The sequence below is a fragment of the Sinocyclocheilus rhinocerous genome, unplaced genomic scaffold (assembly GCF_001515625.1).
Source record: "Sinocyclocheilus rhinocerous isolate Xijiao unplaced genomic scaffold, SAMN03320098_v1.1 scaffold780, whole genome shotgun sequence".
Lineage (NCBI taxonomy): Eukaryota > Metazoa > Chordata > Actinopteri > Cypriniformes > Cyprinidae > Sinocyclocheilus > Sinocyclocheilus rhinocerous.
In genome coordinates, this window is record NW_015654937.1 from 965005 (window position 1) to 982445 (window position 17441).

The window sequence follows — 17441 nt, forward strand, 5'->3', positions numbered from 1 at the left end:
GATAATGTAATCTTGTTCAAATTTATTTCATAAAATTGGTATCGAAAAAAGTATCGTTCAGGAACCGGTATCGAAGTCAAGGTATCGGTATCGATATCGAAAATTTTTGAACGATACCCAGCCCTACTGAATATAATAATTTTCATATATAGTAAATTGCTTGCGCCTCAGAGCGAGCAGACGAAACACAATAAATGCTACCATTGCTTTCGGAGGTGGATGCCTGCTGTTTGGGAACGCATTCGTGTCAGACAGTTCTGGGAGGCAATTATACAGAAATAGTTTAATGACAGACTTTGCTCAGGCATTTAAGAATGACTGTAACATTTCAGATGCTGTGAAACGAGATCGGCCCGCTGGTTAGTCAGGTATTGCCGTCCCATAGCGCAAAGTCACGTGACTCATGTTTTTGATGCGCATGGAGGAATTTATTCGGCAAATGTGTTTCCATCTCCCATTATTCGCATTAATCCTTTTTCTTACAAGTCAAAAACCACCTCAAATGAGCGTAATTATTTTTATTTTTTTTTCGAATTTCCGAAATTTGGTGTTTCCATTACTCGTTTCTGATGCGATACGTCGAAATGCGCATAAACAAGCACAGGGAGAGTGCAAAAACAAATTAGAGTGAACTGCAGCAGCAGAACCTGTTTACCAAGAGCCCTCGGGTCCTGCTGCATAGTGCACCCAGTCAATTCATACTGCTCAGATGGGATCAGTTGTGTGTTTCCATTCATAGAGAGACTGTGTCCTTGTTGTCTTTCTAAATTTGTTTGCATCTGTGTGTCTGCAGACTCACCCGGAGTTCCAGCCAGCGCTAACGCACACCAGCTCTTCCGCGGCTTCAGCTTTGTGGCCTCTAACCTGGATGAAGAACAGCCACTGGCCGAGACCAAGCAAAATTCTGTTAACCCCATTGTAAGGGTGAGCAGGACTCTGAGAACTCTTATGGAGATTTATGATGGCAACCATCCACAAGTCACTCAACATACCTTAGCAACATGTTATAAGCTACTAAAAATACTGTAGCAAAAGTATAGAAACTAAAAGCTATTTAAAAAAATACTGAAAATACATTAACTGTTGTAGCAACATGCAAAAACAACTCAAAATACATATAGCGACGTGTTAAAAGCCACTCAGAATTCCTTAGTAAACCTATAACAACTAAAAGCCATTCAAAATACCTTAGCAGCCACATAGTGACACGCAAAAAACAGTTAAACTACATTAGCACATGCAGCAACATGCTAAAATCAACTCAAAATACCACAGCTGCACAGCCACATGCTAAAAGCCACTTAAAGTACCTTAGAAAACCTAAAGCATCTAAAAGCCATTCAAAATACATTAACAACCACATAGTGACATGCAAAAAACACTTCAAATACCTTTAGCAACATGCTACAATCAACTCAAAATACCGCAAATGCATAGTGAATGCTAAAGATCACTCAAAATACCTTAGCAACTGCTTAGCGACGTGCTAAAAGACACTCAAAATAACTTGTATACCAGCTAAGGCTACGTTTACACGACAACGATGTAGTCAAAAACGGAAACGTTTTTCCCTTGCATTTTAAAAAAGTTTCACGTATACACGACAACGTTTTCAAAACGATTCACGTTTACACATATCCGTGAAAACGGCCAAAAACGCTGTATTACGTATGCCAGGCCAGTAGTTGGCGCTGTCACCTTGTTAGTAAACACTACCTGTAGGGAAGTGACGATTATATGTTGTATGTGACGCGTCTCCACTGTTGGTTGTAATATTGGTGAAGTAAATCCACACTTTGCTGAAGAAGCGTTAGCAAACTCTTGAGCAGCAACAACAGTACCATGTACTCCGCCATTGTTGTGTATGTTTGTTCGCGCTTGCCTTCGACAATTACTGCGCATGTCTACATACCTAACACGTACTACGCACGCGCATGACGTCACCGTTTTCAAAGATTCCCGTTTTGGGTGTTTACACGGAAACGATAACGGTGGCGTTTTCAAAAACTTGCACTTTGAAGCCCGTTTTCAAAAATATGCGTTTTCAGTCCCCAAAACGCCGTTGTCATGTAAACGAACAGGCAAAATGCATAAAAAGTTTCCCGTTTTTGGCTGAAAACGTTGTCGTGTAAACGGCCCCTAAAAGCCATTCATAATATTTCAGCAACCACATAGCGACATGCAAAACACTTAAAATACCTTAGCACATGTAGCAACATGCTAAAAACAACTCAAAATAGGGCATAGTAAGATGCAAAAATTTTTTTTTAAAGACTCTAAATACCTTAAAAGTACCCTAGCATCCACCCACATCACCTATGCATCAATGCAGCAAATTTTGCACGGGCAAACTTCACCTCCCATTTCTTCAGAAAATGTACAGATGTATTTTCGTTCGTGATGCAAGCATGCCCGCAGTAGTCATGATGATACAATAGAGTGATGAAAAAGAATCAATATTTCACTTATGCATGCTTTGCTACATTGAGGGCTAGTTGCTGACATGTAAGAAATATTGCAGTCAGCCGAGCCAAAGTTGTTTTCTGTATCCGTTTAACCTTGGTCTGGCTGTACACACTCAGTCAATTCAGACCTATTCCTCAGGGAAGCACTTTTGTGTTGCACAGCACAAAACAAGAAGAAAGAGAAGGAAAAAAGAGCCCCGTGTTACATAAGCTGAACTAATTCTGCCAGATGGTTCATACCTGAAGAGCTGCTTTATTGAAGTGTCTGAGCTGAGGCTGCAGTGACCGGAATGAGATGTATTGATTGACGGGAGCGCACTGGCACACGAGCGCCGTTGTCTAGAATAGATCATTGTGATCTGATGTGGCATCTGCCGAGCATACGATATTAACTTACTCTGATAGCACTCATGAACATGCATGAGTGCAGCTATTTGTGGAGAATTTCTAAACCTGTGCCCTGAATTGCTTTTGTTTTCGGGAGGCGTTTCGTTTACCTGAAGATGCTGTCGGTTATTTGCATCTGTGACATATACGTCTTGTTTCACTTTTAGCCGATGAATATAAATTCATGGTTTCTCCATGCACAAAGCACTGAAGACTAGATTTGTATTTCCTAAAGGGGAAAAAAATGCTTGCAAGGTAGCAAAATAATGGTGTTAAAGTTTTAACATCAGGTTACTCCTGGAGGACAGTCAGTGCAGTGAGTGTGTTGTAAGATGCTTGGGGTTAAATCATCATCTACAGTGGACACTGAAGCCACACTTCAACATGTATGAATGCTATTGCATTAGATAACAATAAATGAAAAAACTGCTCAAGAAGGAGACTGTTAGTGTAAAGTTAGTGGAACATGTCCACAGTTGAAGTAGTGTTGTCATTTTACCACTCATAATGTCATATAATTACTCAGTATATTAATGCGTGTTGTTTTATTGCAGCAACTTCATGGCAACAACATTCATTTCACTGACGGCTATGAGTTGAAGGAGGATATCGGCATTGGAGCGTATTCGGTCTGCAAACGTTGTGTCCACAGAATCACCAGTGTGGAGTATGCTGTCAAAGTAAGTATGAAATCTAATCTTAAAAACGATGCTCTTCGTGTGACAAAACACACAGTGCAGTGTTATTTAGTGAACAGCAGAGGCAGTGGCTGTTTCAGGAGAGGTTTTTTGATGAATTGCCGTAGAGGACAGCATCACTCAGTGTCAGTCGAAGCTTTATCAGACACCGCTGTGACCAGCCCACTTCATTTCAGATTATTGACAGAGCCAAGAAGGACCCGTCTGAAGAGATCGAGATTCTTCTGAGATACGGCCAGCACCCAAACATCATTACTCTGAAAGATGTGAGTCACACTTGAAAAAATAACAAATAACAAATGCTACTTAAGTTTTATGGAGACCCCCTACTAGACTAAATTATATATATAAGTCTTGGTTTCTGAAAAAAAAAAAATCAATATTTTGTGTATTTTTGTTTAGAACAAGACACAATATCTGCCAATGGGGTAAAAAAAAAATCTTAATTCAAAGGGATTATTTTTTATTTTTTCATTATTTTCTTACCCCATTGGCTGATTTTTTTTTCTTGTTTTAAGCAAAAATTAACAAACTTTTGACAATATTTTTCAGAAAACAGGACTTAGTATCTTAAGTCTCAAGTATACTGTATGTGTCTTGATTTAAGAATCTTTCGATATTTGTAATGGAAAACAAGACAAAAATACTAAGAAAATCTTTTTTTTTTTTTTTTTTTGCAGTGATAGCTTTTAGTCTTTGCAACTTCAGGGATCTTATCTATGCACAATCAGCTTGTAACACTCCAAAGAGAAAGGAAAACTTGAAATCGCATCATATGACCCCTTTAAGGCCTTTATCTCAGCTGTCTTACCATGTTAACCTGCTTTACCGTTGATCCAGTTTCACAAGTTTTCTTCTGGTTGCGTAAGGCCTCCTGGGCTCCCTCTGATCTGCTGATGTCTGTGATTGAAAGCTGCATTACTGCAGTGTGATGGAGACAGTGAGCTGAGCTGTGCTGTGCTGTGCTGTGCTGTGCTGTGCTGCAGGTCTATGATGACGGCAAGTTTGTGTATCTGGTGATGGAGCTGATGAGAGGAGGAGAGCTGCTGGACCGGATCCTGCGGCAGAAGTGCTTCTCAGAGCGCGAGGCCTCAGCTGTGCTCTGCACCATCACCAAGACTGTGGAGTATCTGCATTCGCAGGGGGTCAGTTTGCATGTGGTCACAGTGGGGACGCTAAATAGTTACTTGTTTAGTTGCTACTGAAGATAAAAGTGCCATAGAAGTTCGAATACAGCAAATTGCACAGATTTTGGAATGTACTGCATTATTGTTTCTGCGTCTGTGTCCAGGTTGTGCATCGAGACTTGAAGCCCAGTAACATCCTGTATGTCGATGAAACAGGCGACCCAGAGTCCATCAGAATATGTGATTTTGGGTTTGCCAAACAGTTAAGGGCTGAAAATGGTCTGCTCATGACACCGTGCTACACTGCAAACTTTGTGGCCCCAGAGGTACGTTTCGATACAGTACATATTTCTTTTCAGTGTTATGATTTATTAGTTTCTAAAAAACTGTCGAATGACAACCCTGTGATTCATCCAGGTCCTGAAGAAACAGGGATATGATGCCGCCTGTGATATCTGGAGCCTGGGAATCTTACTGTACACCATGCTGGCAGGGTAAGTTGAGTGTTATGTTATATATTACATATACACTACCTTTCAGTTTGGGGTCAGTTGGATTTTTGAATATAATACAACTGTACAATATACTTTTATACAGAAAGGATGCATTAAATTGATCGAAAGAGACAGTAAAGACTTTATTTCTTTTCATTCTTTCGATTTCAGCATATTAGAATGATTTCTAAAGGATCATGTGACATTGAAGACAAAAATGAAAATTCAGCTTTGCCATCAAAGAAATAAATCCCAGTTTAAAAAAAATATTAAAATAGAAAACAGTTAGTTATTTAAAAATGTAATATTATTTCACAATATTAATGTTTGTACTGTATTTATCAAATAAACTTATGAGCATAAGAGACTTATTAGACAAAAACATATTAAAAATCTTACCGACCCCAAACAGTTTATACAGTAGTGTATGAAGTATAAATACAATCACAACTTTTACAGCCAAGTTTGGACATTTCTGATTACATTTTTTTTGTTTCTCGTGATATTAAAAACCTTCAGATCCAATTAGTTAAAGTTAGTTAAATTGGTTTTTTTAAGCAATTATAATTTCTATCTACATTTTATTATTATTGTTATTATTGTTATTATTACTAAACTGTACAGTAATTTTAATAAAGACGGTAAAATGGCTGAGATAGTAAAGGTAAAGCAGGTGTCAAGTGTCCAGGATACATGTGAACTCCTTACGGTTTAAAAAGCATCCCAGAATGCACCTCATCTGCTCATCAGAGTGAGCAAATCTAGATGATGACAAATTAGCAGAAATTACGAAAATGTGATTAGTTTTTACATAATTTTCATGTAACTATTTAATGACCTTACTGTTGTTCTAATGTGTGGAAAATAGTCAAAAGTAATCAAATTAAGAATAAGTTGCTGTATCCAAACCTGGTACTTCACAATTTTAGTTGTAATATGGTATTATAGTTAAAAACTCACTTTAAAAATCAGCAGAAACCAGCCCTAGTTAAACAAAACAAGCAACCAGAATAGCCACATAAAAAAAAGCTTCACATGCAACCATACTGCAATGTTGTTGTTGTTGTTTCCCCCTCTCAGTACAGATTCTATTTGTTGCTTTGAATGAACTGACAATATTCATCTAGGCATGCTAACACTCTTTGTCCCATCAGTCTGCCCACACTCTAAAAAATGCTGGGTTAAATACAACCCAGTGCTGGATAAAATAGGGACAAACCCAGCAATTGGGTTGTTTTGACCCAGCGGTTGGGTTAAATGTTTAACCCAACCTTCTGGGTAGTAACCCAACCGCTGGGTCAAAACAACCCAATTGCTGGGGTTGTCCCTATTTTACCCAGCACTGGGTTGTATTTAACCCAGCATTTTTTAGAGTGCACATGACCCAAGAGCCCAGCCTTAACTTTCTTCACTTTCTGCAACATTATGATTGACCTATCAACACAAATAAATCAAAACTCTATGTAGCACATCCTTTCTCCCAATGCTCGGATGAGGGACTAATTTCTAGAGCAGGGTGGAGGGGATTACTAGGTAAGCTGGGTCAAGTCACAGAGTAATTGTACTGAACACAATGCCAGAGCTATCGGAAGCCAAGCAGCACTCTCAATTTAATGTTCCTGACTATGGATTGAGCTTTAAACCTCTGTGTAATCAGAACATTTGAAAAAAAGAACCCACACTCTAAAAAATACTGGGTTAAATACAACCCAGTGCTGGGTAAAATAGGGACAAACCCAGCAATTGGGTTGTTTTGACCCAGCGGTTGGGTTACTACCCAGAAGGTTGGGTTAAACATTTAACCCAACCGCTGGGTCAAAACAGCCCAATTGCTGGGTTTGTCCCTATTTTACCCAGCACTGCGTTGTATTTAACCCAGCATTTTTTAGAGTGCACATGACCCAAGAGCCCAGCCTTAACTTTCTTCACTTTCTGCAACATTATGATTGACCTATCAACACAAATAAATCAAAACTCTATGTAGCACATCCTTTCTCCCAATGCTCGGATGAGGGACTAATTTCTAGAGCAGGGTGGAGGGGATTACTAGGTAAGCTGGGTCAAGTCACAGAGTAATTGTACTGAACACAATGCCAGAGCTATCGGAAGCCAAGCAGCACTCTCAATTTAATGTTCCTGACTATGGATTGAGCTTTAAACCTCTGTGTAATCAGAACATTTGAAAAAAAGAAGAAAAAAATCATCTCACTCTTCTGACCTAGCCATATGTGTACACTAAAAATAACTCGGTGGAAATGGGGGATATTGTATAAAAAAGCCACTCTTTTCTTTCTCTTCTCACCCTATCTCTGTAAGGGCGCATTCACAAGTTCTTTCACACACTCAGCTCTCGTTCTGTCCCACAGTTTCACACCCTTCGCTAACGGCCCTGACGACACACCAGAAGAGATCTTGGCTCGCATTGGCAGTGGGAAATTTGCCCTGTCAGGAGGCAACTGGGACACGGTGTCTGAGGCAGCCAAGGTCAGCTTCCTGATTTCTGCATGTTGGGATTAGGCCTGGCCAATACAGTATATAGACAAATATGTGACCCTGGACCACAAAACCAGTCTTAAGTGTCAATTTTTCAAAATTGGGATTTATACATCACCTGAAAGCTGAATAAATAAGTTTTCCATTGATGTATGGGGTTGTTAACATTTATTTTGCTGTTTAATACAATAAATAGGGTAAAATCGAGTTCATATAAATAACAAAGACATGTTTTCCACATTTATTTTACTACATAAATGTAAGAAAGATGTTTAATCCTTTTCAGTTCTATATTTATGTACACTACCGTTCAAACTTTTGAAATAATTACAATTTTACTTAATTACAATCAAAAAGAAATTTATGTTTTTGTTTTTTTAAGTCTTTTATGCTCACCAAGGCTGCATTTATTTGACTGAAGATGCAGTAAAAAACAGTAATATTTTGAAATATTATTACATTTTAAAATAACTATTTACAATATTAATATATTTTAAAATGTAATTTATTCTTGAGCAATAATTGTGCACCAAATCAGCATATTGGAATGATTTCTGAGGGTTCACGTGATGCTGACGATTCAGGTTTGCCCTCACAAGAATAAATTACATTTTATAAATATATTAAAATAGAAAACAGTACTTTCAATTTGTAATAATATTTTACAATATTACTGTTTACTGCTACTGTTTATGTATTTATTTATTTATTTTTGAGCATAAAGCTTTTTTTTTTTCGAAAACATTAAAAAATCTTAATCATTCCAATTTTTTAACCTGTAGTGTATATCAATATTACAGTTCACAGTACTAGGCAGCAGTGTAGACAGATTATGTAGGCAATAAAAAGGCAATAAAACCCATGCAGAGACAGCCATGATTATTTCTGAGTGGTGACACAAACAAATACTTTTGAATTGTTTTATTTGATTCAAACAGAAGAGATTTATAGAAATCAACTTATTAGCTACCATATTGAGACAAGGAAGGTTTGGAAAACTAGTCTGATAACACACTCTTCGCCCAGCCATAGAAATAATGTGCATTCAGTCTAATGTGTATTCAGTCTTTACTAGCATTTGTGAAGAAACATCATTCTTTAAATCATCTTAGTTTGGTTCCAAATGATTTCAGCCTCAAAGTAAGTCATTTTTGTCATCTTTGAACAGGACATTGTAACTAAAATGCTGCATGTGGACCCCCATCAGCGGCTGACGGCACCTCTTGTTCTCAGACATTCCTGGATAGTGAACCATGATCAGTTATCTCAGAGCCAGCTGATCAGACAAGATGTGCAACTGGTGAAGGTACTGCTCCTGTCATCCCATCTGCTGCTGCATTTGAGCGGTTGCCAGATCCACTCTCCACTCTCAAAGTGCAACATCGCCACCTCATGTTTACCTGTAAAACTGCACCTGTTCCACTTTAAACCTAAAGACATTAATTCTTCTTTTGACTTAGGAACTAAACGATTTAGGTGATAATTATAATTTTTTAATTTATAATTTTTAGTCCTGTTAAGTGAATTCTGGAGTCAAAACTATATACTACAAAAATAATATAGAGAAAAAAAAAATAAAACTAATTTTGCCACTTTGTATTAAAGGGTTAGTTCACCCAAAAATTAGGCTGTGTTTTACTCACCCTCGAGGCATCCTAGGTGTATATGACTTTCTTCTTTCAGACGAACCCAGTCGGAGTTATATTAAAAATTGTATTTGATATTTCAAGCTGTTTAATGCCACTCAGCGGGTGTTGCATTGCTTCAGTCCAAAAGAACTTAAATAAAAAGCGCCCATCCATAAAAAAAGTGTCTCACACGGCTCCGGGGGATGAACAAAGGCCTCCTGTAGCGAATCGATGCATTTTTGTAAGAAAAATATCCATATTCAAAACGTAATAATAACTCCGACTGGATTCGTCTGAAAGAAGAAAGTCATATACACCTAGGATGCCTCGGGGGTGAGTAAAACACAGCCTAATTTTCATTTTTGGGTGAACTAGCCCTTTAAGAAAGCAAATAGGCTAACTATATAGAGGGGTAATATAGAGGATAGATATGGCATCAAGTAATGTTTCTTGGATAACAGTACATACACTACCATTCAGAGAATTTTTTTGAGAAGTTTTTAATAGACTTTTTTTTTAATGCTCACTAAGGCTACCTTTATTTAATCAAAAATACAGTTAAAAACAGTAATATTGTAAAATATTATTACAATTGAATATAAGCATGTTCTATTTGAATATATATTAAAATGTAATTTATTCCTGTGATGCAAAGCTGAATTTTCAGCATCATTTCTCCAGTCTTCAGTGTCACGTTGTCCTTCAGAAATCATTTTAATATGCTGATTTGCTGCTGATCTGCTCAAGAAACATCATTAATGTTGAGAACAGCTGTGCTGCTTCATCTTTTTGAGGAAAAACATGATACTTTTTCGGGATTATTTAATGCATAGAAAGTTTAAATCATCAACAAACAATTTATTTGTATTAGTAATCTTTTGTAACAACGTAAAAACTGTCTACTTTCACTTTTTAATAATTTTATGTGCCCTTGTTGAATAAAAGTATTAATTTCTTTAAAAGAAAATCTTACTGACCCCAAACCTTTGAACAGTACTAACTTGAAATATAGTTGCATACAGTTTTTACCTGTCACTTTAAATGACCTCACTATTTGTGCTTCGACGCTGTATAATTTAGGATATATTAATCAATCCTATCATTTCCTAGGGGGCGATGGCTGCCACATACTCCGCTTTGAATCGGTCACCTCAGGCCCCAAAACTGGAGCCAGTGCTTTCTTCCTGTCTGGCTCAGAGAAGAGGCATGAAAAGACTCACATCCACTCGTCTATAGCACTCCAGCCAGACACATGAGCTTCTACAGCTTTAAGAAATGTCAGAGCGCGCAGGCTTCGGACAAGGCACCAGGCGACCGCCAAAGCATCCGGAGCAGAGTGGAAAAATTTGATTGACCACAGAGTGTCAGAGCAATCTCCAAAGAGTGAAAAATGATCTGCCAAGTGTCTCTGCTGATGTCAAGAGATCGATGAGGGCCAGATGCAAACATCACGGCTGTCAGGGCTCAAAAACAGCTCTTTCAGAGCGTGACGCAGGGTTTGTGTGTGTGTGTGTGTGTGTGCACCCCTGTGAATTTCAGGTGTGTGCATCTTGAAGTGTTTAGTTTTAATGGTGCATAACAAAGATCGCAGTTATTGTTCCCAAACTGTGTGCAGTCGGTTGCAAAGCCAGTCGTTCATAAAAGTTGCTACTACTTGCTGCAGACACTTCAGTTAGAGCCATGTAGAAGTTAGTAGAAGATGCTTTGGTCTATCATGGTGACAGTGCTGCACCTTAAGCTATGTGCCAGCATCTTTTGAACATGCATGCCATGTACAGTATGTATTTTTATGACAAACTAATGGTTCTAACATGCTAGTGAAAGCACAAAGAGCATTGTTCATGTTGTTTTTGGTTTACTAGTAACCTTCTTTAATGTCCCAGTTTTACTCTGTTTTGTCTGATTTCATTGGTCTTATGTAATGCTGAGGCTACACAAAACAGCTGTTTTTAATTCTGTTTTTTTTTTCATCTTGCGTATTTGCACCACGTTGTTTTTAAATTATTTATTTATGTATTTATAAATAATTTTGATATGCACGTTTATTTCTATTTCTGTTTAATTATTTAAATATTTATGTGTTTATTAAAGATACCCGGTATCCTTTTTTTATCTGTTTGTTTTTAAGTGACCTTTATGCATTAACACCTAAACCTAAACAAGTGCCACACCTTTGCACTAGATTGATTGAATGATGCTAAAGAAATAAAACTAAAACTTTAAAGAATATAATCATGTGCATGTATTTTCACTTTCATGGAAATGTAAAAAAAAAATAATAATAATAAAATGTGTAAATGCAGTTTGAACTAGACTACCAAATTTTATCTTATTGTAAAGTCTTTAGATTAATGATCTTGAAAACACACGATACACTTTATGTACTGAGGTCATTATCTATTATTTATTATAATCTTCTATTAGTTTATTTTAGAGTTGACCGATGTTACGTCATTCTTCCATTAAATGTCAAAACTTGCCTATATGCATTCGTTCATGAAAGTGTATTAGGACATCTGTTTTCCACACGTAACACTCTCTGCTCTGTGAAACTTATTTAAGGATATTCAGAAATTATGTTTGCATGCCATACACGATTTGTAGCAGCCTCTGAAAGTTTATTGATAGCAGTACAGATGAAAATAACCTTAATTTTCTATGAAAAAGTGACTCTCTAGAAGACAGTCCAGTATTTTTGTATGAATATGATCAACACCTTTTCCAAAATGAAGCTCTGTTAAGCAGAGAAACACATTCTGAGCTGTTTGAAGACCTTCAGCCAAACACTTTATCTTTTGCTGGTGTGGCTTTTGTTTTTTTTTTACATGTGAAATGTGAAGCTTTGAATTTTTGTTGTTGTTAATGCTGATGCTAATGCTATGTTGTTAATGCTTTTTTTTTTTAACAATACCCCAAAACAAGTTTGTCCATGCATCAGTGTTTCTACTAGCTAAACGACACAGTTAATGCTGTACATCAGACGGTGGCTACAAACCAAACAGCAACAGCATTAGGATCTGTCCTTGCTAGAAAAGAAATTATACTTTTATGTCCCGTGTTGGCTTGTATACCAACAATTTACAAATAAACAACATACAAATCTGATCGAACTGGTCACAGTATTACTATTGTGTGTAGTAGGCCTACTTAATGAATTTTGGACCATATCCGGTTCTTGAAATTGATGGTACAATATAGTGTGTGCAACTGTGTAGTCGTTTAAATAAATAAGTACGTACACTTATTCATAACAGTGTCCTGGAAGGGACGTTTTCAAGTGCATTCATATTTAATTCCTGCAAAAGTGTCAGGACTTGGGATGATGACGACAGGTATCTAAACGAACTGTACAAAGCTGGAATCAAAATTGTCTCTCATTTTAAACAATGTATATGTTTAGAATATAAGTTTGTTGTATAACGAATATATAAGAATAACTAGTCTAGCACATCCTTGTACAACAGAATTTGACGGGCACTTTAAAAATAGCGCCACACCTACATTTTCGCAATGCCCGCCGCCTGCGTCGTGATTGGCTGTCGATCTTCAAAAGCTGTCTATGATTGGTTAGTTCGGGGGTCACTCGTTACAGTCCGCCCAACCATTGCAGTCGGCGATTAGATGAAGGGCGGGGCTTATGGGAATACGGGTGGGGAAAAGTAACGTCCTAGTTGTGTCAGTGCTGAACTTCAAGGAAGTGTTGGATAATTTCAACTAGGCACTGTTTCACCTGCCGAGCAACGATGGACAAGTTGCGTCGTGTATTAAGTGGTCGAGAGGAAAATGAAGAAGTGGGACTTACAGCACAGGTACAACAAGGAGAACGTGTGTTTGTTTGCAGTGTGTCTTCGTCTGTTGTTGATAGGCCCCATAGAGTTTATGTAGTACTGTAAATTCATAGTGTTGGTATTTTTAACTTCCTTTTAGTTCTTACTTTAGTACTATTATACAGTAGAGGTAGCAGATGTTAATACCATGGTACTGGATGAATGCCATATTCATACCAGTGTCCTTCAAAGAATACTATGGTAGTATGTTATTACCATCATGACAATGTTAAATAATAAAAACAACAACACGATATTACCATTCTGTGTTATCACAAACCGTAGTAATACCATGGTGCAATTTAGTCAGGAGAAATAGTCTACATAAAGAGATTACAGTGCAGTTTTGCGCTTTTTCTGGTCTGTCTTCTATTTGTTTGCATATAATTGTTATGTGATAATGATATTTGTTAACACATTGCTGATTTTACATGCTTCCTGAGATGAAGGATCATGTGAGGTAAGGTCATGACCTCCGGATGTTGTTTAGTTTCGGAAACTGGGCTTTAAACACTGTTGCAGAGCTTAGTTGTTTTTCCATTTAAAATAACACTAGATGTTTTACATACAGTAGTGTCTTAAAGGGTTCATGTCATGAGGGATCACGTTTTAATTGATCCCTTTAAGATAGAAAGTTAATCATACTTTAAAAACATCCTGTAAGCTCTGCAGTGCTGTGATGTCTTGTTTTTTGTTATATTCTACACATTTATTCCTCTGTAAAGTACCAGCCGTTCTGTTCATCTTAACTGTTTAGGCTGTAATGCATGATGGTCATCATGTGAATGATTATATGGAAAAGTCAGAACAATAGTACATTTTCTTCCTGTCTTGTTCTTCCTGTGGGTCTCTGCATATATAAATCAGAGGCATTTTAATGAATCCGATGCAGTCATAAGCAAGTTTAAAGCATGAACTCTTTGTTTGTGTGGCATTATGAACCATGTGACATCCTGTGATTCTTCCCCGTAGATCCTGGATAGCACAACACTCAGTTTCGGCACACGGGTGAAGTGGTTTGTCATTTGTTTCGCAGGAGGGGTCCTGTGCTCAATACTTGTGAGTTAACTTTCCTCATTATTTCCCCATGATGGCCTTTATCTGTCCAACGATTTGCAGCCACCCTGACCTAGTCATTTGTTGTTACGTTACTCTGAAATAGTTCACCCCAGGGCTGTAACTACCATAGACATTGAGGGAGACATGTACCACCCCCACACCCCCCCAATAATGAGAAATGACAAAAATGTTCCCACCAATTTGATGTAGTGCTGGGCGGTATACCGGTTCATACCGAATACCGGTGTTTATTTTTGTTATGATATGACTTTTTAAAATACCGCAATACCGGTGTATGTCGCTTAAACAACATTCGGAACGCGACACTGTTTGAAAGGGGTCCCTTTTCACTGTTGCACTGTGGTGAGGGAACAGCTGTATGTGTTACTAAGCGTGAAAGTTCCGAAACTGAAGCTGTAGAACTAATAGAACGTGATGACACAGAAGAACTCATCCACAATATCCACATTATAGGCCACAAATATCCACCGCCCCCTGCCATCAGCTCCTGCGTCTCACAAGTGCGACTTCAGCACTAGATTTAGCAACTTTCAGACCCACTAATTATGCAAAGAACCTCTTTAATGTTTTCATCGTCATGCATGAAAAAAAAATACTTTAAATAAAAACACCACTCCCATTGGGTTATTTTAGATAAACCCCTAAAAAAAATTCCCCCTCATAACCACGTCACGTCATGATGTGGTTATGGCCTTGGTTCACCCTAAATCAATTTAATTTTCTCGCCCTCATGATGTTATTATTTAGACTAATAGGCTAATCTTCCCCAAAAATCTCATTCATACTTAGTTCATTTAAAAGTGCAATGGTACCAAGCACCATCGATCATTGCATGTCACATAAGCTCTTGCAATGCAGTGAATAGACTAATATATGCACAGTTTGAATATACTTGATCGTAAAAGATATTTGAGAAGTTTAGCCTAATAATAAATAACATGTTAAATTTCGGTTTCTCACAAAAAAAAGGTAATTGACAGCAAAACACTGTTGCTTCTTGCAATGCAATACATGTGAAAACATGATCACAAATGGGTGAATTGAGCGCCCTAATGACGCCACCCTGTTACTCTTCCCCCTCCCAGTTGCTTTCAGTTGGTGTGTGGTTTGGCCACAGCAGAGTGATAACACTTTACTGATAACACTTACAGCGGCAGTCATAAAGTATGCATGTGCAGACTGCTGTACATTATACCAGGGAGGATTTAAAAAAAAAACTAGAACACCTGTGAATCAGAAATCCACTAAAAATCACATTGACACCAGTTTCTGGACTAGTCATTGCATGCAAACATGTTTAAACAAGTTTTATTTAGCATACTATGTTGTGTGTGTGTGTGTGTGTGTGATATTTTGTTATGGAATGCAACAATAGCAATTAAGTTCCAAACACTGTTTAGGGCCACTGTATATTTTATGTAGGGCAAAGGCTTTGTAACACCACTAGGTGGCAGAACTGTTTAATTTGTTCATGTACAAACTCTGAAATTGATTTTGTTATAACACAGACATGTTGTTTCAGAGAAATGTTTGAAAATGGATTAACAAGCCTCATTACATCTTCTGAAACAGGGAACTGCACTCCTCTTCTTGCCTAATACTGGTGGTAAATTGTTTGCTGTATTCTACACCCTTGGAAATATTGCAGCACTTTCAAGGTAAGTGTAATTATGGCTGGGTTGTGGGCAAGCATGCAATGGCACATTCTCTAAAATGTTGATTCAGTGTCATTATTCTGTATGTGTGATTAGATTTACTGTACATCAAGTGCTTTATAAGCCTAGTTTTGACACTTTCTACAGATATGCAACAGGTAAGAGGCATGCAATGCATGCTGCATAAAATGTTATTAAACAAAATTAATAATTAGTGAAAAGAACATATTTTTGCAGACATAAAATATTAGTGTTGTCGCCTTGACGGCATGCAGGCTTAACCATTCGACCCAGCTACCAAAATTATTGTAGCAATCACATATTTTCTTTAATTTAATATACATTTATCAGTGACTACAACATTTGGTCTCAAACTGGTCAGCCCCTAGTGATTGACAGCTTAATTTTGTCTAAATCTACAAACTGGTTATCCTTCTGTCTTCTGCATACATACAGTACACTCAAGTATAACAATATATATTATATAGCAAATGTCGACTGCCTCTTTTTTTAAATTTTATTTTTTTTTTATTGCAAAATGTAAATATATGATCACCCAGCTCTTTATTTTAAAGGGGTCATATGATGCGATTTCAATTTTTCCTTTCTCTTTGGAATATAAGTACATGTGCATGCATACATCCACAATGCAGTAGGGTGATAAATACAAATCTCAAAAGCATATCTCAACTGCTTGATTGCTTGTATCGTTCCAAAATGTAAACCGTATTAGAAAATTATATAGACCTATTATATTAGAAAATTATGTAAGTTATATTAGAGCCCAGCTCTAGTCTTCTTAATGCAACTGTACGGCATGAAAATATTAAGATATTCTAAACATTAACATCATGATTTTTTTGTGAAGCTGCTTTGAAACAATATGCAGGGTTCCTATGCAGTTTGGAATAGTATGGACTTTGATTTTAGTATTTTCTAGGTCTGGAAATGTATGGAAAATGTTTGTGTTTCCAGACTTTTGCCCATATTGTGTTTTCTAAAACAGAAAATTGAGAATTTCTAAAAATAAATGTATCATAGAAGCAGAGGGTTTTTCATGACAAAGTGTGAAATAGGGCTGGCTGGGTAAAAAATATCAATATCTCGATATTAATCGATTCTCAGTTTTGCAGAATGATATTGATTCTTAAATCCCAAGAATCGATTACTCTAGCCTGTGTTCAGTTAATGGACGGAACATTGTAGGGCACTTCTCATCCAATATGTCGCAATAAGCATTGTGCTTTGGTACTTTTAATATGAAACAAAGCCTCACATTTAAAATTCTGTCTATTGTATTGCAGTATTCAAACAATAAATGCTGTTTTGCCACTGTTTAAAGGGGTCATATGATGCAATTTCAATTTTTCCTTTCTCTTTGGAGTGTTACAAGCTCTTGGTGAATAAAGAAGATCTGTAAAGTTGCAAAGACTAAAGTCTCATATCCAAAGAGATATTCTTTATAAAAGTTAAGAGTCAACCACGCCTACCTAAAACGTCTCGTTCTAACACGCCCCCACATGTCTAAGTCACAATGTGGAAATATTAGCATAATGCCGCCCAAATGTGCACACAAAGAAAGAAGGC

General features: G+C 37.2%; 2 protein-coding genes across 3 annotated transcripts in view; both read left to right on the forward strand.

Moving 5' to 3' along the window:
• The window catches only part of LOC107717821 (ribosomal protein S6 kinase alpha-2-like), a 58210-nt gene extending 46938 nt beyond the window's left edge, over positions 1–11272 (forward strand). Inside the window, exons 13-21 of one of the 2 annotated variants that reach the window (XM_016524690.1) lie at positions 794–924; positions 3407–3532; positions 3727–3816; positions 4537–4695; positions 4842–5003; positions 5095–5171; positions 7538–7655; positions 8833–8970; positions 10403–11272. In XM_016524690.1, coding sequence (XP_016380176.1) covers positions 794–924; positions 3407–3532; positions 3727–3816; positions 4537–4695; positions 4842–5003; positions 5095–5171; positions 7538–7655; positions 8833–8970; positions 10403–10528 — 1127 coding nt within the window. In that variant the 3' untranslated portion in view covers positions 10529–11272. Of the gene's footprint in view, positions 1–793; positions 925–3403; positions 3533–3726; positions 3817–4536; positions 4696–4841; positions 5004–5094; positions 5172–7537; positions 7656–8832; positions 8971–10402 lie in introns of both variants that reach the window. The other variant, XM_016524692.1, reaches the window with a different exon arrangement.
• Positions 11273–12904: 1632 nt separating this feature from the next.
• sft2d1 (SFT2 domain containing 1) overlaps positions 12905–17441 on the forward strand; it is a 37574-nt gene continuing 33037 nt past the window's right edge. Inside the window, exons 1-3 of the mRNA XM_016524693.1 lie at positions 12905–13101; positions 14092–14178; positions 15772–15857. Of these exons, the coding sequence (XP_016380179.1) occupies positions 13036–13101; positions 14092–14178; positions 15772–15857 (239 nt within the window). The 5' untranslated portion in view covers positions 12905–13035. The remainder of the gene's footprint in view (positions 13102–14091; positions 14179–15771; positions 15858–17441) is intronic.